Raw genomic sequence first — 27,385 nt, 5'->3', positions numbered from 1 at the left:
CTGGCACAGATGCTGAACTTCAAGGGATGAAAGTGCCAAGCAGAGATGTGGATTTTTTTTTTTTTTATGTCCAAGAACAAGTGGATTTTTGGCATATTGGAAAAAGCAGTCAGAGGCAGCAATCTCAGTCTCCCAGTAACGCTGTGCTGGAAGAAAGGTTCTCAGTGGTACAGAATTATTCCCAAGCAGTAAGTAGTAATTAAAGAAGGTTAATGAGAAAAACAGTTCAATAGTACCTGTTTTCCTACAGTTCATTCACAGTGTTCTTGGCCTGTTTTTAACATAATTAAAACCACAAAATAGCAAGAAAGGTAATGTATTTAAAACGGGAAGAAAAAAAGACCAAGGCCATGTTCCCACAGAGAGGGGAATTTAAAACAGACACTTGAAATCTAGGTACTTTCAGCAAGTGAGTTAACACTAGTTTCAAGTACTGTACTTATCTCTACATCCCTCTCCCAATATTTGTGCATATGTTCTTCTTAGTGGCTTTAATGGGCCTCCCTCCTGTTGCTGTGTGAAAGGCCCAAACAAAACAGGGAAAGTAGGCCAGGGAACAATGATACTCACTAGACACAAAGTGCTGTCAAATGCACAAAGTAAACAAACAGACCCTCCCCCCTGCCCACACACCTTTCAGTGATTTTTAAGTAGATGGTTTCCCTTTAATACAGTCATGTTTAACTAAGGTTGTCATGATGGTTTGCGCATCTATTTTTAAGTCAGTGAGGGTGTCAATTTAAATCTAGACCCAAATTTAAATCTTGTGGGATGAATTATTTTTTTTAAATAAAACAGATGTTTCCACAACTGAAAAACACGTCCAATGAAAATAGTTGTTTTTAAACACATACACATTCCCCTGAAGTGTTTAAACTTAAACATGACAGAGCTAAAAACATGAAACTCATTCTAGTGACAGTCAAACCATTGATTCTCCTTGTTCAAGGGGAGAGAAATGCAGGAAGTGAACAAAGAGTATAAGTAGTGGCAGTTTGAATGGATTTTTAAAATTCCATATTAATCATTTAAGGAGTTATTAATGAAACAGGAAATTCATGAATTCCAAGGCCAGAAGGGACAACTCTGATAATCTTGTCAGACCTCCTGTATCACACAGGCCATAGAACTTTTCCAAAATAATTCCTAGAGCAGATCTTTCAGAAAAACACCCAATCTTGATTTAAAAGTGGTCAGTAATGGAGAATCCACCATGATCCTTGGTGAATTGTTTCAATTTAGACAATTTTTTTTTATAACATGAATTTTAAACTGACAGTGCCCCTGCCTCAATTTAATTAATCTGCCTCAAATGATTTGGATACAAGGATGAAAATTACCACATAAAAGTATAGCTATGTTTAGTATCTGTAGTTGGCTCCCACATGAACAATGACACGATTTTCATAAACCTTCTTCATCGTTTTCTCAATCTGCTTCAGAAAAACTTGTGGAATTCGCCCACATAAAGTGTGTACAGTATCCAGAAACTTAGACTGAAGAGGGTAGTACAAGGACTGGAAGAGATTGTCTTCAAAGGGAAACTGAAGAGGGAGGAGAGCAGAGAAGAAAACTGATTATTTTCAGTAGCTATAAATGACATTTGAAAAGTTTAACACCACTTTTAGTTGGGAGATATTCAGAGGGAGCTAAAAACCCATAAATAGGAGCAGGAATAGGCCCTATACAAATGGGCACTGGCTTGCTCCTGAGTCGCCGCTGACTTCCGATGTATTGAAACCACTTGTCAAATCCATTTGAGACTACTGACTTTCAGAAAGCTCTGCCCAGCCATGTTGTCTAGCACAGCCAGCTTCACCGAAACTGCATTTTTAAAGCCCAGGCTAGGGGGTAAGTGTAATACAGCTGGGGCCAAGCATGTTCTTGGAGTTTACGCTTATGCTCATTGATGGAGATCATCTTCCACAGTGATGTCTGAGGCAGCTCTATACCAATCCTTGAGGTACTACACAGCACTATGTATAAACAGCTCCTTTTCTCAGTAGTGGAAGGATAGGCTGTTGTAAAGATCCCCAACTGGGGTCAGCAGCTGAGACTGAACCAGGGACTTCAACCCTGAAAGCATAAGCCTATGCCACTTGAGCTTGAGTAACTTCATTAACTGGCTGCAGTAGCAGGCTGTTATCCTGTATGCGGACCTGTCGCTACATGAGACCATGACACATGTAAGCAGCCTACTAAGTAGCACAAAGGTAGAGTAACTGGAGAGGTTTTGCTGGGCTTATGCTACTTATACACAGGTTCTATTAACAAATAAAGGGAGAGAACTAAATCCAGTGTCTTAAGAAGAAACGAAAGGAACCCCTGAAACTTTTACCAAAAATACCCAGCAGAGTCTGAAGTTAGAATTCCATCCCACAAAATGGAAATATGGGACCGATTCTACAAGGTGCTGAGCACCCTGCACTCCCCAGGGAGGTAAAGACTATTTGAGGGTGCTCAGCCCCTGCCAGGATCAGGCTCCATATAACAGTTATGGAGTCACAGTTATAACGCCATAGTGAAGGATGTAAGATCCAGCTCATTCAAATCCATTTCCATTAATACACTTCAGAAGCACTTTACCAGGCCTTAGGGTTTGAAGTTTATTTTAACATTGAGGAGGATGGTTTCAACCATCCCTCATACACACACACACACTGTGAGGTGGAAGTCCAACACAGAGTGTTTTGTGAACACTGCGGATACACACAGTACCCTTTTTTCTCAGACTTGAGCAATTCAGGCCATTGAGCGCTCTTGCTGTAAGATCTTGCACTGCTTTGTATCAAATTAAAAACAAAAATACCAAAGAGGAGAACACTTACATCACGTATCACTTCATATAGTGCCTTAAAAGTAGGCTGCTTGTCATCATGGTAGACGCCTCTATTACCATGGAGAACAGATATGCCTTCCTCTTCTGCGCCTTTACAGTTACTCCCATACATACAGTGATCGGGCCGGTAATTCCACTGACAGGGAAACATATAGAGACACTCTGGCAACATCAATGAGAGAGAGAGAGAGATTGAACTAAACAATTACCGCAAGTTAATCACATTGCTAGGAAAGTGGTGGGGTTGTCAGAGATTTTCGGTCATTTTGTTGATAGTGACTCAGGCTAATAGCCTAGAATTCTAACTGGGTTTTCTTCAGGTGACGATTGTGAGAGTCCCACCACTGTTGGGCTGGGGATTGTTAGAATAGGAGACTTGGCCCATAGAAGAACCGGGAGAAGAGAGAAACTGAAGAGAGAGAGAAAAAACAACAACATGCTTTTCAGGCTACTAGTGACAGAACAAGGCCTAGATCCTACGCAATGTGTAGCTCCTTCGTCCAGCATCCTCTCTAGTTGTGGAATGAGAGACCGTGGAATGAGAGGGAGGCAGCGCAAGTCACCATCACCTGCATCCCACTTGAAGACAGACCTGTAGTGATTGGCTGAATTTTGACTCCTATTGGAGCCAGTGGGACAAAGCTTTTCAACTATTTCCATGCTTACCACTGAAACTCTCATCTAGAAGGTTGACACGCCAAGCCAGAGGATGGCAATGGATTCCCAGAGCATGCAATGAGATAATTTATCCACAAATGCTGCCATGGGAATCTGTGTGGTCCCTAACATACAAAGCCACCCTACACGCACTGACACCCATTTCTAAGCCCTTCTGTATGTTACGTATACAGTTCCGGATTAATTCCAAAAGCAAACTAATTACTAGCAAAGTCCCTTATGAACGGGCTCCTCCTGCTATACCTCTTCTCTTAATTTACTCTGTACATTCCCCGCATCCGCAGCACGTTACAATAAATCATGACAAGTCCTGTGGGTCATCTCCCAGTCAGGGAGTAGAGCTGTACTGGACCCGTCTCCATGATGGCAGAATCACAGCTGTGCCATAAACACCGAAAACTGAATACTTCATGTGGCCTTTCCTGGGGCTCCACTCATCGTGCCCAGTAAAGCTGTGACTGGTCCCTGGGTGGGCTTCTAAGGGGGGAGAGGGAAAAGCAGGAGCGTTTTTCCCTTTGACCCCCGCCAATGCAGGAGGTGGTTGTAAGGGCCCTTTTCCGAGCTTGTTCTGTTCAGCCTGACATTCCTCATGCTTCGCTCCAGCCAAACGCTCAGTGCTAGAATCAGTGGAAGGGGAAGCTGCAAGGGCCTGATCCAAATCCCATTAATCTCAATGGGAGCCTTTCCATTGGCTCCAATGAGCTGTAGATGGAGGCCTCTATCAGCAGGATGCCAGTACTCAGCGTTTGCACAAGCACAACTCCTGCCCAGGCCCTTAATACTGAACAAGGGCGTCATGTCGCTTATCAGTTTTTACATGTGGTGCTCGCCCATTCTCCTCTCCCGCACCCCTCAGCTATGCAAGCACTCAACTTTTGCTGTCACAACTAGGTGCTAATTCTAGTCACTCCTTCAAGTCTATTAATATCAGAGCTGCCTGGGGGGTTTTGTGCTGCAAGGATTATCTGACTGGATTCTGACTGTTTCTTTTGCATGGCTGGGTTATTTCAGGGGACAGAGGTTATACTTTCCCAGGTAAAATGACTAGGTATATGCCTGGCTAATGCACTGGAAAAGCTGCAGTGGGATGGAGTAGATAAATTAATTGTCCTCTAATGTCTGAGATTTTGAATTGATGGCTCTTTACAATAGGGCTTTCTAAACTGGCATGGGAAGGAAAGTTTTGTTGTTTGTTCTGAAAATACTTTTGATATACTAAATAGTTCCTAGGAGCATATTTACCAGATGTGAGGCAAAGACCAGGCCTACGGAATGAAAAACGATATTCACATGTGGAGCTAATCATGAGTTTGCTAGTCCCAGAATTCAAGTGGTTTCTTAATTTTCTCTCCCACTTTAAATGATCGTTGTGAATTTGAATTAACTGCGTCGTCTTCTTTCCTTCTCCTCATACTGCAGCACAAGGCCGTATTGCCCAAGCATCTTGGGATGTCTGCTGCTTTTTGGAAACTATAACATTTAATAATGAGTACACAGTTTTTGCCACATTAGCTTTTTCCTAGGATTATGAGGCTATTACTTGTTGCAACCAAAACACTAATTTAGGACATCTGTCTGCATTAAATAGCTGTTGCTATAACAGTTGTTTTATTGCTTTGCATTTCCCCTGCCTCCATTTTTTTGATTTTTGTCTGGATTTTATTATAGCCCTTGTCACTTGACTGAAGATTTGATAGGAGGGGCAAAAAGGAACAGAATAAAGGTACCCCCATGTTTATGCTGTGCTCAAGATCATGTAGGGCAAAGGGGGAAAGTGAAAGCAGATCAGAGTGGATACTGGCATATCAAGATGATGGTCCAGGTCCAGGACAAAGGTCTCAACTTCTCCAAGTGAGCAGGGACCATACCACAGAACTTCGGACTAAGTTTTCAAAAGTGAGTAGTGATTTCAGAAAAGTATGAGTCCAACTTGACGCACTTGCAAGGGGCCCGATTTTCACAGGTGGGTGCTTCGCACTTTCTGAAAATCAGGCCCCTTTAAAATTGCGGCACCCAAAATCACTAGTCACTTGAAAACATAAACCTATGTGACTATGACCTGAATTCAGGCGGACCTACGTGAAAAGCCAAAAATAGAGCAAGCTGTTTAAAAAGACCCTGTGCAAAGCTGGCGGGCATAAGTCAGATCCAAACAAAACAACATATTTGTGTTCATGGCCCACATTTGTAGGTCACACTGCCCCTCTGCTTGCTCTTATCCACTCTCTCGGGCAGGTGGGGTATCTAACCTGCTTTCCGACAACAAAAGATCTTGTAGGATTTTCCCCTCCTTCCTGTTCACAGGCACAGAGCAGGCAGGAAAAAGGGAGAGCACAAAACGCAACACAGCTGGGAGTGCAAACGATCCGAACATCCTGAGGTCACCGGAATGGGTAACTCAGCTGAAGAGCCGAAACATTGTCTCATTGGAAGGTCTGGCTTTTTAGCACACAGTTGGGAAGGGAAGAGATTTTTCAAGGGGGAAAAAATAAAACAAACGTTTTTAAATGTTCTTTTCAGAGCAGAGTCCGTGTCGCATCTGTCGGCTTTGACACCGTCACCCCTTTAATAAATATTGGGATTGAGCCGAATGTCAGAAAATAGATATGGATTTGGACAAAGATGAGTAATTTCAGATTCTGATAAACATCCATGAATATGAAGACAAAAATGTTGCTTAGCTAGGCTCTAATGCAGCAACGCAAGTAAGTACGTGCCTGGCTAACTTCAGCCCAGGATTCAGCCTGCAGTTAGTACCATGCCTAGAAAACTCTTCTAAACTTTCCAAGCTCTTTAGGTATTATAGTTGGGCATCTGCACTGGAAGCAGGCCCCAGTCCCAACCACACATAGTAGTCCCAGCGGGTGTAAATCCCATGTACATTCATGTTTGCCATCTAGGGGCCTTAGGTTATTCCTTTCAGGCCAGAATTCAATCATAACAATCCCATTATTGGATTATACAAGGTCTAGCCCTTCACTTGTTTCAGACAAGCGTGAGACTAATAGGAATCATTACATACCTGGGTTAAAGTAAAAAATAATATTTAGCAAGTCCTGGTCTCCCCATGTAATGTAATTTTTGTACTTTTGGTATAATGGGTACAACATTTCCTCCCACATCAAGCCTGTTGGTATCATGCTGTTCTACAAGGCAGAAAGAAATCAGAGGCGGCGGGTTAATGTTTTGCCAAACAACAGGGTAATAAAGTCATGGCTTAATGCCCAGGCCCACCTATGCAGAACTCTCCCAAACCCTCCTGTACCGAGAGCACTGTGAGGAAGCGTTGGGCCTGGCTATGAGTGGAGTTGCAGGACTCACTGAAGGGTGGACTGCGCTCTTCTTGTCTTACTCAGCTGAACAGGGAAGCAAGACCTCTCGGGTCTCAGACTGGCGTGGTGCACATCCCCTGCTCTCCAGATACTTGCCATTGAGAGCAATTGGCCAGGGAGCTGGTGAAGAAGAGCAGGCGTGGGTACAGCGTTGGCTCCAACCTTCCTACTCATTGGCCAGAGTAGGGACCAGGTGCAAGTTGGGGGAAGTATGCCGCACCTTCCCAAGGGCTATGGTAACTTACTTCCCCTTCAGGGCAGGGGAGGGATCATAACTTTGGAGGCACAATTCCTTCCTGGGGCTGCCCCGGAGGTGGCACACCTATGCACTGATCCTTACTCAGGGCTGAACTGAAAGGCTCAATCTAGCCTGGGTAAGGCTATCAGGGCCAGATCATTTAGGCAAGTTCGTGGAATATTTCTTCACATTGCTGGGCACTTACTCACAAGAGTAGTTATGGGAACAAGTGCTCACCAAGGTAAATAAAAGGTTCCACAGGCAAGGCCCTTTGATATGCAAAGAACAAGGCCAACTTGAAACTAATTCTCCTCATTTCCACAAGTATCTCCCTTGACAGCCACTCGTGATTTGCAGGGGTGCCAGGGAGCTCAAGAGCAGGCCTCATTCGATGTAAATAAAACAGATGGTTCCCTATGTTATTTACACCACCTTCTATCATTACCAGTGAGAGGTATTTTTTAAAGTCCAGTATGCTCAGCACTACTGATCCTTGGGTTTATTTTTCCATGCGTCTCAGATGGGGGGGTGGGGCGGGGGCAATCAATGACAGCAGCTTTCCTTTGGCTTTTAGGCTGTTGCACTTCCAGGGTCTTAAAACTCTGGCCTTTGGGGAAATGTTTATTTGTTAAAAATAATTTTTTTTTTTTAAATATCATGAAATCTTTCTACTAGTTTTTCTAAAAGCTTGGTTCTGACAGAGTTTGTCCAGCATCCTTTTCCAATTCTATACTGTACAAGTTGTTTTAGGCAAGCACAAGTATTCCTAAAAGTTTACTTTAAAAAAAGAAAGTAAATTTCTACAGCAGTTTTTCACCTTGAACTGGGTGTTTCTTATCCGGGTTAAATTCATCAGCATGACTCCGGAATTGACTCCAGTTGTTCCATAGTAAGGGTGACGAGCAAATCGACTATACCAACCAATCTTTGGTATTTCGTGCTCTGGGGCCATAGCAGCCAGCTGTGTGGAGTTGAACTCTTTCAGGAAGCTCCAGATGTCATCAATGGGCCTCAGGAAGAGAACGTCAGTGTCCACGTAGAGAAGAGAATCCACATCCTTTAAAATCACCTTGGGGGGTTGCGGAGTGGGGAAGTGAGGGAAGATGGAAAAGGAAACCAGACAGATGGAAAACGGAAATGGATTACTGCTCCAGAATTACTTGCATTTTAAATTATGCATTCATGCAAATGACAGTTATCAACTGACATCGCCAACTGTTGTGGGAGTCACAAACAGTAGGTAGATTTAAAAAAAAAAAAGCAAACAGCATTGCAAAATAGCTAGAGCAAAGTGCAAAAATCAAAGGCTATTCTTCACACAAAACAATAATCCGCTTAGCTGTCATAACAACCTGAGATCTCACCCACAAGTCTTATTTCATATTGATTTTACTAGCAAAACACCTACCTTCTGCACTAATATAGCGTTGCTAGTTTTCCCGAAGACTAGGAAATTGTGCGATTACTGCAGAATGTGGGTATGTAATTTAGGCATTGATATGGCAAATGTTTTGGAAAGTAATTATAAAAAAAACGAACAAAAAACAAAAAAAACCCACACCCAACATTCTACAACTACACCTCTACCTCGAGGTAACGTGATCCGATATAACATGAATTTGGATATAACGTGGTAAAGCAGTGCTCCAGGGAGGCGGGGCTGCACACTCCAGTGGATCAAAGGAAGTTCGATATAACACGGTTTCACCTATAACGCGGTAAGATTTTTTGGCTCCCGAGGACAGCGTTATATCGAGGTAGAGGTGTGTATATTGCCACAATATGCACCAGGACCTTGGCATGAGACCCTTCCATGGTCTAGCCAGACAGCCAAACCTAGATCCCAGATTGGCTAGCATGGACCCCTCCCTCCCTCCCCGAATCATCCGTGTTCTATTGCAGCAAAGAAGAAAATATAAGGTGGTTGATAACAGAACAGTTTCCCATCTCCTTTTTATCTTATGTTTCCTTACTCCCGGCTGCCGGCCACTTTTCCTGTTACAGCTCTCTGCCCCCTCACTGGGTAAATTACATCCACTTATTGACATGAATTAAAGCCGCATGTTTCCATGCAGTTTAATTTAAAAAACATTAACTGTGGATCGCCTGCACTGAAGTGTTTTTAATTCTTTGTTTTTTAGGAAAATATGCAACCAGCCAAATAAAAGAAGTCTTAAAAAGGAGGTTGTGGGCCATATTCTCATCTCCGTTATCACAGTGTAAGTCAGGAGTTACTGCACTTAATTCAGTTTCACCAGTGTAAAGCTGGTGTATGGGAGAGTAGAATCAGGCCCATCATATCTAGTCTATTCTTGCTTGCAGTATGCCCCCTTGTGGAAATCCAGTAACTTACACATTCATTGATAATTTTAGCAGGCAGATAATACGGAACTTTAAGGGTGTGAAAACTCCTTTGACCTTTGCATCAGAGAGACATTCAGCTATTCAATATACTGTTTGCTAAACAGCAAATGCTATTAGTTAAAGTTGAAAATCAGTTGCAATTATAACCTTCTGATGCCTTCCCATTTTTATTTACGAAAACTGTCCAAAAAGCTGAAGGGCTGACATTTACTAGCCTGGCTCTCACCCAAAGTTTTGTTTCTTTGGCACCTCTGTTCAGCCATTGATTGCGGTCAGGTTGGGGAAAGAAACAAACAATCACTAGTCCCACTGCAAAGACAAAGTATCCACATTTCCCTCCTTACTCAGATAACTCAAAAACCAGTTGAACTTGTAAACGGTGCTTGTTGAGGTGTACCCCCTCCTCTGGCAACCATGTATGGGATAACTTGGGTTATTAATATTAAAGTGATAAGTGACAAAAAACACTTCTGAGCATGCTCAATAGGCTTCTGTTAAGACTGGACTAAATCCTTGAATGCCAACCTCAATGTGATTTCCTCCTGGCTCAAGGCTTCGGGATTTGGATGAACATTTAGCCTAGTTTAATGAAAGCTCCACCCCATTTCTGACATCACAAAGGCACATTCTCCCTGCCCTCACAAGCAAAAGGGGTGCCTGCACTTTTTAAAGTGGAAAATAATGTCTCTAATGAGGGCTCCGTGTAGACAATTACTCGCTTGGTTATTAAATAATACATTCGGCTCTTAACTTACTGTAGATAATGGCATATATATTATTATTAGTCCAATACTATAGATTAGAGAGGCAGAGCCTTGAGTTAGACTGGGAGTCAGGACTCCTAGGGCAGTGATACTCAGAGAACTGGGCTCTGAGTTTCTCTTGCTAGCTACAGAAAGCTAAAAGATGATAAGCTGAAACACCCTTCCTTGTCAGCTGCCCAAAGATGTTCAGCACACCGTAGAATCCATTTTTATTATTAGAATTACTACAGCACTCAGAAACCCTGGTCATGGCCCAGAACCCCACTGTTCTAGGTGCGGTACAAACACAGAACAAGAAGGCAGTCCTTGCCCTAGAGCTTATAAGCTGAGGTCTCGTCTACAGTACGGCGACTATATTGGCATATATATGGCACCGTAACCATGCTGGCATAACCCGGTAGAGAAGATGCAACCTACACCAATGGAAGGTGTTTTTCCGTGGATGTATGAACAGCACCTCCCCGAGCAATAGTAACAATGTTAATGGAAACAATCTTCTATCGACCTAACTGCGTTTATTCTGGAGGTTAAGTCAGCATAGTTGTGGCGCTCAGGCGCTTGGATTTTTCATCCCCTGACTGATGAAGCTATATCGGCATAAATTTTAAGTGTAGACTAGGCTTAAGTATAAGACAAGAGCTAACAGATGGACACAGACAGATCGGGGAGTACAAGGAAACAATGAGACAATATTGGTCAACATGACAGGCAGTGGTCTCGGCACACCGGCGGCCTCAGCACAGTCAAGCTTTTGTAGGTGTCATGGAAAAGGAGACTTAAGGATCTGCAAAACGAACTCATTATCCTCCTTCAAAACCTTCCTAGCAGGCTGGAAGGGAAATGCTGCTACTTCTTCTAAGCCTTTAGCATTTTCCTCGTTCACATAGCAAGTGTAAAAAATCATCTTTAAGCTGCAGAGGTCAGTGTGATGAGACCACATCTCTTCCTGGACGTGCATATGACTTGGCCTTGGGCACAGCAATTTAACTTCTAGAATAACTTGGCCAAATGAGTCCCTCATGTAACTTCACTGCAGTCAGTGGGGTTAAACCAGGGAGGGAATTTGGTGTAAACTCTGGTACTCCCCACAATCAAGTCAAATGCAGTATTTACAATCATCTTTGAGCTCTGCTAGGGTGAGATTTTCATAAGCAGTTAAGAGAGACAGGCACTGCCTTCTCACCGAAAGCCAAAGAGAGTTGGACGCCTAACTCACTTAGTTGCTTTTGAAAATCCCAGCTTTAATGTCTCACTTTGGCAATAACAGATGTACTCGATACTAACAAACAAGTCTCCAGACAAGATTTTTGAGTCAGGATGTGATAGAATTCCTCCCATTTATATGACTTTTGAACATGACCAACTGGGAATATGAGTCCTGCTTTTCCTTGTCCCCTTCCTTCCCTCTCCAAGCCATTTACAGTTTAGAAGAGCATAATCTCCATGTTTTTCACAGCTGTGTAGCGTTTTGCTAATAAATCTTTTGAGAGTTCTCTCCAGAACTTGCTATATTTAGCTTGACACTTCAGTTAAATACTCAATTATCTGTAATTTGATTCCACAACTTCTGTCTCTGTGGATTCTCCCGATGTTAGTAAGGCTGGCAAGTAGTAACATGCTGGCAGGTAAGCATATACTGGTGCCAAGAGAGGCAGTGTTGCCAACAGGTTCAAACTGGCCACCGGGTCCATACTCCTGGCACTTTGTCCAGATCCTATGGCTGACCCATGACCAGGATCACAGGTTTGGGGAATGTCTACGTTAGTACCCACAAACATCTTAATGGATTGTCAAACTGAGCTACCTCCAGAGCCAAAAACTCCAGTCAGGACAATGCCCTGGAGTGTATTCCCAGTTCTGCCACTGATCCACTACGTGGCCCCTGGCAAGTCACTTCAAGAGGCTCACATTAGTTACCTGTAAAGTGGGGATGACACTAATCTCCCTCACAGGCTTCTATGTGTGAAGTGCTTGGAGAATCTTGGGTGGAAGATTCTGTATAAATGTTAGTTATTATTAAGACTGAAATCTTCTTCCTTAAGCTCTCTGCATATTTATACTGTTTTTGTAGCTCTATGCAGCAACGTGAAAGGGCCATCCCTGCTCTATAGATGGAATATAGCATCTGTGCATCCAAGACACACAGCATGTCTGTAAATCGCTCCTGCAAGCAGGGCTCCATCCCCGTAGCTTCTTGCTCACTGGAAAAGTAGATGCTTGTTATTATTTATTGTTTGTTTTGCAATAGCACCTAGGAGCCCTTGTCACGGACAAGGTGCCCACTGTGTTAGGGGCTGTACAAACACAAAACAAGTGACGGTCCCTGCCCCTAGGGAGCTCACCCCTTCCCAAGCCACTGCCGATGTTCCCAGTGAAATGACCAGTGAAGGTATTCAAAAGCAATGCAGCCAACAACCCACTGACCATGCCAATAGTGTCACTGGCCAGGCAGGCAGCAATTTTCCTTTGGGGAGGAGGAATGGGCTTGCAGTTCAGGAACAGGACTAGCAAGCAGAAGGTTTTGCCATAGGCTTCCTGCATGACTTTGAGGCAGAAAAAAAGGTTAAGGGAACTGCTCCGTTTCCACATCTGTGAAATGTGGACAGCATTTAGCTCACTCACAGGGCCACCAGGGCAATGAAAAAGGGCCAGATTTTGCCAGCTTTCTTCAAACTGCACAACGCCCACCTCAGGGTTTTATATTGCCACCCATCACCATCAGATCCGAGTACGCTGAAGTCAAGGAGACGTCTGTGGCGTAAGATGGTATCTAGCGAGAGTGAGGGTACCACCACCTGACTACTGATGTTTGCACAGACATTGCAGATACTCAGATGGTACTTGCTAGAAATAATAATATTCCCATGGAATGGTGTCACTCTGCTACCCACCAACCTGAACGTGTTGGTATAATGAATGTACCCTTAATATCTCAACTTAATTTTGTTTTTAAAGCCCATTATTTGTAGTCATTTTAAGATCCGATCTGCAGCAACCCTGATTTGGTTTTACAGAGAGAGACCGCAGCCAAAACATCAATGTAGATTTCATTTCAAATTCCCTTAGGTCCAGTCCATCTACCCTATGCCTGATATGACAGGTTTATAATCCAATGCTGTGACTTGCCCTTCTTGGCATCTACTGTGATCGTCCTTAACATTTTAATAATATTTTAGTCTCTGGTAGTTTCTACAAAAATCAGGAAAGCCAGCATTCGTCTGCCACTCAAAATGAAACACTTCATTATCTGGGGTTGCAGGAACACAACACATGGCCTTAGCATTATTAGCAATGAACTTCGCATTGAAACTTCCTTGTACAAGGCCCCTTCGGAGCACGCTTGTACATTTCTTTCCAGTTTCACAGGTCTGTTGGCGTTCCGGAAAGAAAAGATATTTAATTGGCAGGGAAGTTCAAAAGAGATAGTAAACCAAAGGCTCGAATTCTGACCTGAGATCAGCACCTGCATTAGCTGACCCAAGATAATGTATGCAGCTGAGGGGATACATAGCCTACGCTATGCTAAGCTGCTGTTCCCTTGGGACCCTCCAAAAAAAAAAAAAAAAAAGTGTTAACGTTTTATGCAGTTCCACTCAGAGATCTGCAGGACATGGAGTAATCTGAAGAAAGGTGGAAGGGCTTATTTATTTGCGCACTAGCCTATCAACATCAGTAGGCTAATTTATTTAAAACATGTCTCAACTTAATGGTTTAAACAGACGGAATGTAGAAAGGGCAGTAAAAGAACTACACTCCCACCCAGCTCAAGTCACCTTCTCAGAAAAAGCCTGAGGGTATAGATGGGTCTTGAAGCACATCCTGAGGACCAACTAATTTGGTCTCTGTTGGACTCCAGAAGAGAATTCTCAAGGTGAGGGCCTTCAAATTAAAATGCTCTTCCACCATTTAAACATAAGGTCTGATCGCTTGAAAGCCCTGGGATAGCATGGGCCAGATCCTCAGCTTGTATAAATGGTCCCTTATCTCAACTGTTGAGGTTAAACAGGATGGGAGATCTGGTCACAGACAGTCAAGAGCCAAACCATGAAGAGCTTTCTAGGTGTAAAGCAAACACCTTGGACTCCATGATGAAACAAACTGGGAGCCAGTGCAAGCTCCGGATCACAGGTGTAATATTCTTAAGTGAAACATTTGCCTTCTGCCCTAGCTGTATTGCCTCAGCCAGTTTTAGGTCTGGGCAAACATAGCATGTGCTGCAGTGATTCAGCCTGAGGGGACAAAGTTATGAATGTGGACATGGTCATGGGTATTCATGAGGAAGGGCTGGAACCCTGTGGCTGAGCACAGATGAAGAAAGCTTTCACTACAGCTCTGGTCATCCAGAAACAGCTCACGGTCCAGAAAGACTCAGGATTGTGAACCTGAACAACAAAAAGTTGGTGTACTCCCTCAACCAAAGGGTCACTTACCACCTCAACCATTTCCACCTCTTGTTTTTCCCAGCTCACCATCACCTTAGTTTCAGTCCCAATTAGGGTGACCAGATGTCCCGATAGGACAGTCCCGATTTTTGGAGCTTTTTCTTACATAGGCATCTATTCCCCCCTCACCCCCATCCCGATTTTTCACACTTGCTATCTGGTCACCCTAGTCCCAATGGTCCTCAGCCACCTAGCTCTCATCCATGTCTCAGTCAGACACTAGGAAAGCTGAAAAAACCAACTGATTTGGTCTGAGAAAACAGACAGAGCTTGGGCTGCAGGGCACTCAATCGTGTCGCTATCTCCTCATAAGCATCTTAAATATGAGGAATGACAGGACAGAACCTCAGGGCACCCTACACAAGTCAGCCCTTGGAGCTGACAAGCATTCGTCCAATACTCTCCTCTGCGTCCTCTCAGAGAACAAAGCCACTCAACGACAACTCCCCCTGTCTCTGGTAGGGTGTGCAGGTTCTACCATCACCTTGTGGCAGAAGGTGGTGCTCATCGACCTAAAAGCATCAACGTGGACACCTAACCTTTGTCTATCACCAGAAGGATGGATGGAGCCAGTCAATGACAATAGAGCAGAATCTCTGCCCAAAAAGCCTCAATCCAGGTGGCATAAATGACTAGAGAGGTACAAAGCATGGAGGATCAGGCACATTCACAACAGGGCTCTTCTTAAACTGGGTTACGCTCAGAATGAAAATGCTGTTCCATGAACCCACACTTAGGGGTCCATTTTCCTGGTGCGTGCTGGGGTTTAGCTATGGGACTCCTACGAAGTCAAGCCAGAGTCTATGAGAATGCAGGCTCTGAACACGTGCAGTGTGCGGCGTGTGAAAGCAATGCTACAGCTACTAGCATGCCTGGTCTGCAGGCCTCCTGTGCACACACTTCACAGGGACTCTCAGCTGTCTGCCTCTAGCTCCAACGTTCCTTCTGGTCTGTAGTTGACTTTCCATGGGACCTGGGCACCCAACTGGTCTTTGTGCCTTTGTGCCTCCCCCCTAAATGTTACTAAGCAAACAGACTTGTTGGCAGTACAAGTTAAGGAAGAGGGTGGCCAATACAACCTGCACAGAGGCTGGAGGAGCTAACACATGGGCTTTTTACACTCCACAATTTTGAGAGTCTCACATGGGATCACATTTTTCTGAACCATGGAATTGCATTCTCAGGGACAACCTGGATGCATTGGGGAGGGAAGGGGGGAGCAGGGGTTTGCAAGGGAAGAAGAGTCCTAAAAACCCTCCATTCTAATAGGGCACATAGGGAATGAGAGAAAGGGGACCAAGGATTGCCTCTTTAAAGGAATGTGACATTTGGAAAGCATGCAGCACCTACATCCAAACAGCACTGACACTGACCACCAACAGGCAAAAGGAGCTGGCATCAAACAAGAAGCATTCTTTGCCAGGGGGAGGAATGGTAAGATTGTGTTTTAAGTGGACAGAGGAACAGATAAAGATGTCCTAGAAAGGAAATTTCAGCTGGAAAAATGTTTTCAATCTCACATTGGCAAAGCTTCCTTACTTTGAAACAGACCTTTTCCTGAAGCTGCATATTCAGAAATCCAGGTGCCTTACCGGAAGAAAGAGGCGCTGGGCAGCACAAGGTTTGAATAATTTTTTCCATTCCTGAGCATTTCCTACTGAAAAAGCAATTGGGTAGACATTGTATTCAAACTTCTTCGTGTAAGAGGAAGGCCATTCCCTTAACTGAAAAACATGGAGGAAAGGATTAAAATTGAGATACACAGATAGTTTTATGCAATACTATTAAATAATCAAACAATTAAAAAAAGAAAAGCCTATACAGCCCATGTTTAGTAACAAGCCCTCACATTTATTTATTTTTTAAAGATCCTATCCACTAATTAACTTGTTGACATCCATGTCCTTGTTATCATACATTTGCAGGCTACAACCATTGCATTGTTTTTGAAAATGAGAAAGAAGCAGACTCACCTTTTTCTCAAATTCAGGCTTCAGGGAATCCTCAGCAAAGATGTGAAACTTGAGCTTCCTGTAGCTAAACAGAACTGCTGATTTCAGCATGATAAGAGTCTCTTCCAGCCGGTTGCCACATGCCACAACTGCCAGGTGCATCCATTGCCGAGATGGAAGTTCTTTCAAGTGTTTCTGTTTCCCAGGTCTTCTGAAAAATAAATATAAATAAAAAACACGCAGTTGAAGTGAGTGTGGGGGAAGGTTTTTTTCTACATTAAAAGAGCATAATATCTATAAAAAAGCGGTGGATTCATTAGAGTTGAGCTTGTTAACCGGATGTAGACTGAGTCACTGGGTCCAATCAAGAAGGTTATCATGAGAACATGAAGAAATATGCTAGTTATTTTCCATATCTTTAGCTAGAACAGGTTTGATATCTCTTCCTGTCTGCAGACATCTGTACCTCTGTACACACAAGTTACACTGAATTAACAGCACAGAAAGTCATTATTTGGCTTTTGAAGAGCGAGTGAGGTTTTTAGTCTACATTCAGTGATTTTAAAGCCAAAAGGGACCATTATTAGGGTTACCATACGTCTGGTTTTACCCGGACATGTCCGGCTTTTTGGTAATCAAACCCCCGTCCGGGGGGAATTGCCAAAAAGCCGAACATGTACGGGAAAAATACCGGCTGGGCACTTCCCCTCTCGCGGCGGCTCTGCTCCTCCCCTGACTCTTTGGCTCTGTTTAAGAGCCGAGCTGCCCGAGCGCTACCGGCTTCGGGCAGCCCCCATGCCTCCGGACCCTGAGCCGCCGGCCGGGCACTTCCCCTCCCGGGCGCAGGGTCTGGAGGCATGGGGGCTGCCCGAAGCCCGAGCACTACCGGCTTTGCGCTTTACCGGGCAGCCTCCAGACCCTGCGCCCCCAGCTGGGCGCTTCCCCTCCCGGGCTCCAGCTGCGCTGGGGAAGCGCCGGCCGGGGGCGCAGGGTCTGGAGGCTGCCCGGCAAACCGTGAAGCTGGTAGCGCTCAGGCAGCCCTTTTCGCGTGGCTGGGAGGGAAGAGGGGGAGTTAGGGTGGGGACTTTGGGGAAGGGGTGGGGCCGGGGGGAAAAAGGGGCGGGGCCAGGGCCCGTGGAGTGTCCTCGTTTTTTATTTTTAAAATATGGTAACCCTACCATTATCATCATCTAGTCTGACCTTCTGCATCAAGCCCATTTTGTCAGTTTGAGTAGAGCACGTCTCCCATCTGAATTTTTTAAGTTTTAGAACGTTTGACCAGTATATAAAAGGGGAATGCACATATCCAAAACTGCCATGTAAAAGGCATTTTCAGAGGTCCTTTATACTCCTCATACTGTGCCTCATCCTATTCCCATTGTATCTTGGGTCACTAACTCCAGTGAGAAAAGGGGTCAGCCCATTGCATCAATTTAAAAAGTGACTAGTGATCTCACGTGCTTCAACTTTCTGGGTGCCAAACTTGAGACACTTCAAGGGGCCTGATATTTACAGAATGAGTGCCCAGCAGTTTCTGAAAATCAGGCCCCTTTATAACAAATAATGATACCTAACTCTCAAATAGTGCTTTTAAGGCATCTCAAATTGGGAACACAAAATCAGTAGTCACTTTTGAAAACTTTGGCCTTTGTTTTTTGCATTTATTAGTATAGAAATTAAAGCCATTCCTAGAATGTTTTCCTCTTGGTTCGTCCTATTTGCATGCCGATCTGAACCACGTTAATGTGCTGCTATCCAGACGCATAGAAAAATAAGTAAATCACAAGCATCACAGTTATCACTGGGTTGTTCAAAAGGATAAAGAGGATATATCACTGAAGTGAGGAAATACATCCTAGCCTGGTCCCAGCACACAATCAATCAGTACAGCTAATATTACCAACAAAACAAAAGGCCTAAAGAAATAACAAAGAGAAAATGGCAATTAATTAATAAAGCTGGGGATGTCTCTTTCCAGAAACTAACATAATGTTCATAATGACCTCAGCATGATAGCGGTTGCCCTGTACTGCAGAATAATCTGCTAATACTTTAAGCCACCAGTACTTTACTGACTGCACAAAGCAACATGTTTCATTTATGGTTTAAAAGTCTTAGTCTTTAATCATAATTAAACCTCAATTTCAACAGTGTATAAATAATGAAACACTACATTTATGTGAAGTAGTATTTACTTTCCAGACTATTAATGTAAAAACCACTGAATTATTAAAATGAATAATTGGCTCCTCATACAGATCCTGTTTCCCCCTCCCTCCTTCTAACCATCTCTTTAATGTTTCCTCTTAATTGAGTCTCTAAATCAAGCCATATGTAGAATATAAATGTGAATTACTTTGATATCGCTTATGGCCATGGACTTTAATCGGAGCAGGACAAAGCTCTAACCTCGTATTAAGACATTTCAAGTCCCTGTGCCAAAGCCCAAAGCGCTGTTGTGCACAGTATCAATTCTCGACCACAAATGCAGAGAGTGAACTCAAAGGAAAACCTCCCAAGCCATGTAAAAATGGTCTTCCAGCCAAGGCATGCTCAGCACAGCCTCAATGGATTCAGCCTAAAGGAGGTTCCCTTTTGGTCCACCTAGTACAGCTGCTGTCTTCAAGCCTGGTCTATACTTAAAACTTAGCAATGTCGCTCAGTGCAGTGAAAAATGTCATACCCTGTGTGATGTAGTTAAGTCGACTTAACCTCTGCTGTCAATGCAGCTTGGTCGATGGGCGAATTCTTCCATTAACCCAGCTATCACCTCTCCAGGGGCTGGATTTACTACAGTTATAGAAAAAAACCTTCTGTCACTGTAGAAAGTGTCTACAGTACAGCACCACAGCTTCGCTACTGTAGCGCTTGTAGTATTGACACACTCTCAGTTTCAGTCTGGACAGAAGTAACATACAGCATGTGTGCATACCACAAGTCCCTTGTCTAGATAGGGGATCACACTAAATGGTTACCTTTGCTTGAGTATCAGGTTAGCAAGTGGTAGACTGGATCAGCTCTTACATGTCACCATTGGTTGGGAAGAGAGAGAGAGAGTCAGATCCTCAACGTGGGTAAACTGATGTAGCTTCATTAACTTCAACAGCCATTTACCTCGGCTAAGGATCAGGCACAGAACCTGGGACATTCAGCACAAAAAGCATAGGTCTCTACCACTTACGCTAAAGAAGAAAATTCATTAGCTGTTAGCACCAGTAGGATCTTATCCTCTGTGTAAAAAAGCCACTAGTGATGGACATAACACACTTAGCTAGTATTACACACTGAGCTTCCAAAAAGGAGGAGGAAAGATACACTGTTAGCTCACTTAAGTTGTTATTTTGGGACAAGAGGTCTACTTTGAATCTGGGCCACGGTCTTGTACAGAGACCATACTTAGCGAATCCAGCTATTATATAAAGCCTTCTCTATTTGGTTATGTTTGGTTAGTGTTTAACCATTAATTGGCACAACTACATTTGGAAACAGACAGTTTTCTGAACTTTGGTTGGAAACTGCTACATCAGTCAATAAGATGATTGATGCAAATTAAATGCCTGAAAAAAAATGCTTTAACAAAAAAATGCATATTTGTTAAATACGGTGGTAACCTTCATAAAGGCGCTAGGATTTGTTTAAGTGAGACATAAGCAGTTGGTAAAGCAAAAGAAACAAATACTGATCTTATGAACTCACCAATTTAAAATATTAAAATATATTCGTTATGGAGAGGCATACTGTCCCTATGAGGCTTTCAGCAAGTCATCAAGTCTTTAGGACTTTGTTTCCTCATCAGTAAAATGGGGATTATAATAATAGCTACCAGCCTCACAGGAGTCTCGTGGAGATTAATTAGCATTTTGCAAAGGACTCTGATGCTATAAAGCACTAGATTATTATTAGCAAACACTTACTCCGTTTGCATATTTGTGTTCGTTCATTGATAATCTGATCGATTGCTCACTGAAGTAGTTACTTGTTTTTAATGATTGTTACACACATGAATTTTATAATTTTCTTTCCATTTTAAAATTATTGGAATATTTAATTTTGAAATATTAGAATCACATGGGTCTAAAGTAGATGACATTTGATGGGTTTTAAAACAGTCAACCAAAGTGATTACATAAAATGGGAGCTTTCTGCTATCTTGATCTCCTTTTACTAAGCCCAATAAATAAACCTAGTTTGCGTACGTGGATTTAGGCAGAGCGGGGAGCAGGAGGAAAGGCAGGAGAAAAGAAACAGGCAGATAAGGATTAATTCAGAACAGAGACTTCCATACAGTATCCGTGTAAGACAGATTCTAATATGCCATCAGCAGCCTCATTACATACTAGTCCAAGTACAGATAGCTTTAATATTAAGCAGTAGTACTTAAAATAAGTACTACATAAAGCCTTGACAAGCACTTGCAAAGCATATCATAAACATTCAGCATCTGTCATAGAAAAGTTTAAGCCAGCTCTGTTAGCACCCAATAGGGTATATTAATGCTGTCAGCATTAGGCCCCTCAAGGATACAGCAACACCAACCCCTACGCAGTTGCTTAACTGTTGGCTTTAACACGGTTTGTATTCATGGAACAGAGATAGTGGCAAAAAACTGAGCTCCCAAGCACAACAGTACACTTTCCTCTCCAGGGGTTTAGATTAAATCTAATTTTCTCATTTGTCACAGCCAGAGGTTTGAAGATAATCAGACCATCACCTATGCAGAACCAATCCAGATCCATACAAGACATTGCATCCCTGCCTCCTTATGCAACCTGCTAATCTATTCAAGCCTGCAAATTTTCTTAGAGGAAGGCAAATTCCGTGCAGCATTCCTATAGGATGCTATGTAATACTTTAAAAAAGCCTCATGTTATGATCTCATCATATCTCACAAAATAAATAGTAGGTTAAATTTAGGCAGAGTTGACCCCAAAAGGAAAACCTTACAGGGACTGGTGATTCATTAAATAAGCTTCTTTCCTGTGAGTCAACACTGAAACAATGGCTGTGGTAAAGGGATAGATGAAGTAAAAACACATTCATTGACACTTAAAAAAATATACTAGAGATGCTCAAAATTTTCTAAATTAAAAATATGATCATTTTTTCCAGCCAGCTATACATTAGACGTGATTGAAATTTTTTGACAATCAAAAAATGTTGTTGAAATGTTTACATTTTTTCTAAAATTGGGAATAGGGAAAAACAGTGTAAAAAAAAAATTAAATTCCCCACAAGTGGTTTTTTTTAAGCTTTTGCTGTTTCGGGTTGATGAAGATCCAATCAAAGGTTGTTTTAAAAAGTAAAACGATTATACTATCTAGAGAAAGGTGTAATCTAGTAAGATGCTCTTTTTTTAAAGGAAACACTTTTGGGAGGTCTAAACATGTGGACAAGTATCTTTTTAAGATTTTGCAGTCCCACCTCTCAAGTCTTGCCATCTTGACTAACTATAGATCTTAGTTAGTTAGTTTTTTTTCCCCTTAGAGGTGAGGCAACCTTTTGCATACCTGGGGCCAGAATCTGCTAACCCTCATTCACTCCAGTAATGCCACTGAAAGTTATGAGACTCATTACTCACAAGTGTAAGGACTCGCAAGATCAGGCTCTTAGCCAACTGATGAAATAGAGAACAACGTTAAAAGCACAACAGAACTTTGCAAACAATGCTAATCCAAAAACCATAATAACTAACCAAAACAGAACAAGTGGGGATGTTCAGTGCTGTCCTTGGAACTTCAGCAGAGGAATATATGGGCTCAGTGAAGGCCTCACCTTCTAAAACCCTGTCCATACTAGGAAAAATGGTATGTTTTAAAAACTTGACAGCTAACACGTTTTGATCTTCTAATGTAGACAGAGCAAGTGGTAGTAGCTAACAAATTAAAACTACCATTTGTTCTGTCTACGCTAAAATTTTAGAACACGTTAGCTATTACGTTTTAAAAACAAGCTTTTTTCCTATCACTGACACACTGTAATGCCATCTACATGAGCAAAAAAGGGGCATTTTTCCCCAATCACGCTATGCTAACTCAACTGAGTTAAGTCAATTAATTCCCCCTCTCTCCCCTTAATGCCCATGTAGACAAAGTTTCATTTCTTTAAGATCATTTGAGCATACCTAGGAGGTCTGGTCACATTGCAGCTTACCTACTTACAGGTCAAGTGATTTTAAAGGTGTGAAATTATGTCCTCACTACAGGTATGTGAAAGGAATTATGGGACTGGGGTTTCAATCAAGTTAGCTTAACTCAGTTGAAAAAATAAAACCACCTTTTTTTGCCCATGTAGAGTATGGCTGTGACCAAATGGCCTAAAGCCCCAATTCATCAAGTTACTTAAATTTGTGTCTCAACTGTAAGCATACGTAAACCCCAGCTAAATGCATTGGACTACTCACACGCCTAAAATTAGACATAGACATAAGGAACTTACCGAATCACGGCCTATTTCTCCAGAGCCTGATTCCAGCCCTTCGAAATTAGGGACTTTCTGTTGACTTCAGTGAGCTTTGAATTAGGTCCCTAGAAACCAAGCAGATCATCTCTGCCACATGTCTGGCCGTCAGCAGGCTAGTGAGAGAGAGGTCTAGTCCAAGGGTTCTCAAACTTCATTGCACCACGACCCCCTTCTGACAACAAAAATGATTACATGACCCCAGGAGGGGGGACCAAAGCCTGAGCCTGCCCAAGCTCCATCACTCTGGGGAGACCCAGAGCCAAAGCCTGAGTCCCACCACCCAAGGTGGGGCGGGAGGGGTCAAAGCCCAAGAGCTTCAGCGCCAGACAGTGGGGGCCTGTAACCTGAGTCCCGCTGCCCAGGGCTGAAGCCCTCAGATTTCAGTTTCTGTCCTGCATAGTGGGGCTCAGGCTTCAGCCCCACGCCCCAGCAAGTCTAAGCCAGCCCTGGCGACCCCATTAAAAGAAGGTCGCAACCCACTTTGGGGTCCCGACCCACAATTTGAGAACCGCTGGTCTTGCCTAAATCTGGGTCTGCCACTGGTCTTCTAACTATTTAGAGAAATACGATTTTTTTTTTCTAGCCATGACATAACTTTGACATACTTTGCAAATTATACCCTGACTTGAACTGAGTAATACGCTGGCAGTTGTCCCAGAAAAAAACAATGGCTAGTGCAATAAGGAACTGATCAGCAAGGGTATCAGAATTGGACCCTCACTATCTGCTCCTGCTCCCAATGAGGTCAGTGACACAACTCCAATTAACCTCAGTGGTGCAGGATCACACCCTAAGAGCACAGAAATGTAATGAAAACAGAAGAAAAGGCAGTATTTAAAACGCAGCATCTTTACTTTTTTTTTTCTTTTCTTTTTTTGGCAGTGCTCCTGATTAACAATGTTTCCTTGTGCAGACCTTGTAAAAGTACTTGAAAATTCAATACATAAATAAAGCCGAGATACTGTCAAATTTTCAGAACATGAGAAGATTCTTATTCATTGAAATGAGAGGGTTGTTTACCCTCTTCAAAAGATTTGGCTACTTTCGCTCTTCATTCTTTTAGTGTTGTCCATGATTTCCATGATAATCTAAGAGATATGCTCCAAAGAAAAATGACTCCAGGAGGTACAGTTGCTAATGTAAATAATCCTGCTTTAATACATCAATTTGAATTCTGTTCATGATCCATTCCCAGTCACAGTAAACATCACTTGCACTCAATATGATACAATGTTTGTAAGAAACCAACTGCTTTCATAGCTTAAAAAATAAGATCTTATAAAACGGGACAGTCTTTCATTCAGAACATCTCTGTGAAATCATGAATCAAAGACATACAAAGTTAATATGATAGTTTAGTCATATTCACCATAATACAGCTAAAATGCAGAGGAGAAAAAGAGTAGTCTACCCACAGAAAAAAAACAGTGCAAATATTTTTACTTTTCTGATTCATAATCATAGTACCTTTTAAAAAAATATTCTAGTTGCAAAATATTTTAAAAGCTAGATCACATTCATTTAAACATCATTTAGCAAAGTTTTCCTAACCACGCTCATATATAACAAGATGTAGTCATTGTTCTCTTATCTGTTTAGTTCCAAATCATTCTATAAAATACATTAGAATGTTATTAATGCCATACGCAAATATTCACATTTCCTTTTGTTTTCACTCAGTTTCAATACAAAATGAGCACAAGTTTAGCCTTTGAGGCGGACAGAAATTTCTCACCTATTTGTAATCTATCACTACCAAATTACACCTTTAAAAAAATAAAAATAAAAAAAATATCAGCCTTATACTTCAAAAGAACCACAAAACCAGTAAGAATGGTTTTGCTTCTAAAGGCTGCTTTCTCACAAAGGTGAGCCACACACGTCTGTTACCTGTACAGAAACAGGAATTCTCTACAGGGTTAGAAACAGAACCGTTGCATTTCCATGGGGCCTCAGACACTGGTGTTGTAAGGAAAAGTCGATTAAAAGACAGGCGAAGCAGTTTATACGCTTACAATTATTGTATGCAATGCAACTAATCCGTGGCCTTGCAACCTAAAGCGGGAGAAAGCGTGATGTATTTGCCAAACTCAAGAGTGAAAAAACTGGACTATTTGAGGAGGCGTTAAAAAGCAAAGGAAAAGGTCAGTGTGCGACTCAAATCAGAGGGATTAAAGTTAGTGAAAGGAAACTGAAAGTTCTTCCCCAGGAAAGTGCATTCGGGTGTCGTTTTGCCACGACTAGACCCATGAGGAGTCTAACGCCGAAACTGACCCGGGGCACCAAACAGTCCACAGACTGCATTACCGGGGCTGCTGCTCCAGGGCCAAGAGAGTGGAGAGGAAAGCTCCCGCTTCCAGGCGGGGAAGCTCCGATCCAAACAGCTGCCACCCGGGCAGCAGAATGAGGATCTCTCACGAGCCAGTGGATCTCTAGATCCCCGGACCAGCCCTCCCTGCAAACTTACCCCGGAAATTTCCCTCCTCCCTCCCCCCATCCTCTATTGTTGCAGCCAAGCCATGGGAAACTAAAACCCCAGCAGCAGCATTTACCGAGCGTTTGCAAACTTCCCTCTCGCAGGACTTCGCTTGCCGGGGTTTCTGCTGAGACGTGGCTCTCGCTTGGCAATCTGCGCCGCCGCCGCCCCCTCCTCCTCCGGCGCTGCCCGGACGGGTTGGAAATGGGCAAAGAGCGGGTGGGCGCGGCCCCCAGGTCCGGAGGAAACGGGCAGCCAGCGAGTTTCTCCGGCCCCTTTCAGCGGCGGCTCGTCCGCGTTGCCCACGAAGAGATAGAGCAGCAGCAGGGTGCCCAGGCACAGCAGGATGGCCACCACCTTGCAGTAGAGTTTCATGGTGCAGCGGGAGGGAGGCTCAGTCCCCGGGGAACGCCTCGCACGGGCTCCTCATCCCGCGCGCTGGCCGGCGGCAGCCACACTCCACACCCGGGGGCTGGCGGGGCGCAGCCCAAGGCACCGTGCGCAGGGCGCCAGCCCGGCTCGCATTGCTGCGCGGCGCTGGCTGCTCCCGGGCCGGGGGAGGAGAGGGTAAACCGGGGCGGAGCTCACCCCTACCGTACTGTGTGGAATAGCAGCTCTCCCAAGCTAGCCCCCGCGCCGCGGTACTAGCCACAGGCTGCCTTCATGGACCGGGGGAGTCTGGGCTAATGGTTAGGGCAGGCGACTAGGCGTTGGGGCTCCAGGAAGGCAGAGGGATCTAGTGGTCAGAGCAGGCAACGGGGGAGCAGGGATCGGGCTCTGTTCCCACTCCCTGTGCCACTGGGTGTTTTGTCTGGGGGGAGTCACCCAGGGGTGGCTCTTGTAAGTGCTCAGTGCCAGCCCCCATTGGGAGTTCTGGGGCTGGGGCGCTGCTGGGGTTGGGGCCTTCCCCTTTCTGTGCCTCCCGTCCCCCCATCCGGAAAACAGGGATGCTAATACTGAAATAAACCCATAGCCCTCTAGGAGTTCACAGCTGTCCCCTAAGAGTACGTCTGCACGGCGCGGAAGGTGTCATTTCCATCTGGGGGAGTCATACCTGTGCTCACTCGCATGGCGCTAGCATGCTGGAAATAGCAGTGCTGCTGGGGCACTGAGCTGCCAACCCTTTGGGTATGCACTCGGGCGGCTGCCCGTGTACCCACACTGCTGTTGTTACAGTGCTAGCTTGACAAAAGTAGTGTAGGTATGTCTACCCAAGCCAGAAATTACACTCCTACCTGCAGCGTAGACGTACCCTAAACGACATGTCCTGGCCATGCAGAACTTCCTGGTGGCAGCAGGGACAGGATTCCAGGCCTCTTGCTCCAAAACACAGGCCCCTGCCCTTTGACCTCAAAAAGAATCCCCGGTAGCAATTATGAGTATAGGCCCTATGACACACAACTGTGGAATTCTAATTGCGTACAGACTAATGGTTCATTGGAGCACTGTCCCACTGCCAAGAGGTGTTTCACACATAATTCACAGTTAGAGACCCTTTGGTCAGGGATGCAATCAATGTAAAAGTCCTGTTTGGTAATGAGAACAGGAACTGAGAATCAGGATTCCTGGGTTCTACCACCGACTTACTGTATTACCCAGAGCTAGACTTATGACTGGCAGGTCCTCAAAGTGCCATGGTTATGTGAGTGTGTATGTGGGGTGTGGAGGAGAGGCGGTGGATGGGGGTATATCAGTCCCTGAAATACATTTCTTCCGTCTATTCTGCCAGATTGGGAAATCAGGCACTGAGCTGCAATCTACTAGGCACCTCAACACACATCCGCACCTTATCACACACACCATTCACTTCCCACTTGCCAGAGGTAGATTATGATGGGTGG

At 43.8% G+C, this 27,385-nt stretch overlaps 1 protein-coding gene across 2 annotated transcripts; it reads right to left on the bottom strand.

Moving 5' to 3' along the window:
• Positions 1-752: 752 nt before the first annotated feature.
• GXYLT2 (glucoside xylosyltransferase 2) lies at positions 753-26,087 on the bottom strand. Of its 2 annotated transcripts, none has more exons than XM_005309101.4 (7): positions 25,621-26,087; positions 16,631-16,820; positions 16,250-16,381; positions 7,905-8,156; positions 6,540-6,663; positions 2,829-3,001; positions 753-1,544 (listed from the first exon to the last, which is right to left on the bottom strand). In XM_005309101.4, exons 1-7 carry the CDS (start codon positions 25,917-25,919, stop codon positions 1,362-1,364), a joined length of 1,353 nt encoding a protein of 450 aa, XP_005309158.2. In that variant the 5' UTR covers positions 25,920-26,087; the 3' UTR covers positions 753-1,361. The 2 variants fall into 2 exon arrangements, with proteins under 2 accessions (XP_005309158.2, XP_005309159.2); XM_005309102.4 differs by having other exon boundaries at positions 16,631-16,817; positions 25,621-26,062.
• Positions 26,088-27,385: the final 1,298 nt, after the last annotated feature.

This window comes from Chrysemys picta, chromosome 7, assembly GCF_011386835.1.
Source record: "Chrysemys picta bellii isolate R12L10 chromosome 7, ASM1138683v2, whole genome shotgun sequence".
Lineage (NCBI taxonomy): Eukaryota > Metazoa > Chordata > Testudines > Emydidae > Chrysemys > Chrysemys picta.
Note: the sequence above shows the minus strand (reverse complement) of the source record. Positions and strands in the feature narration are given on the sequence as shown.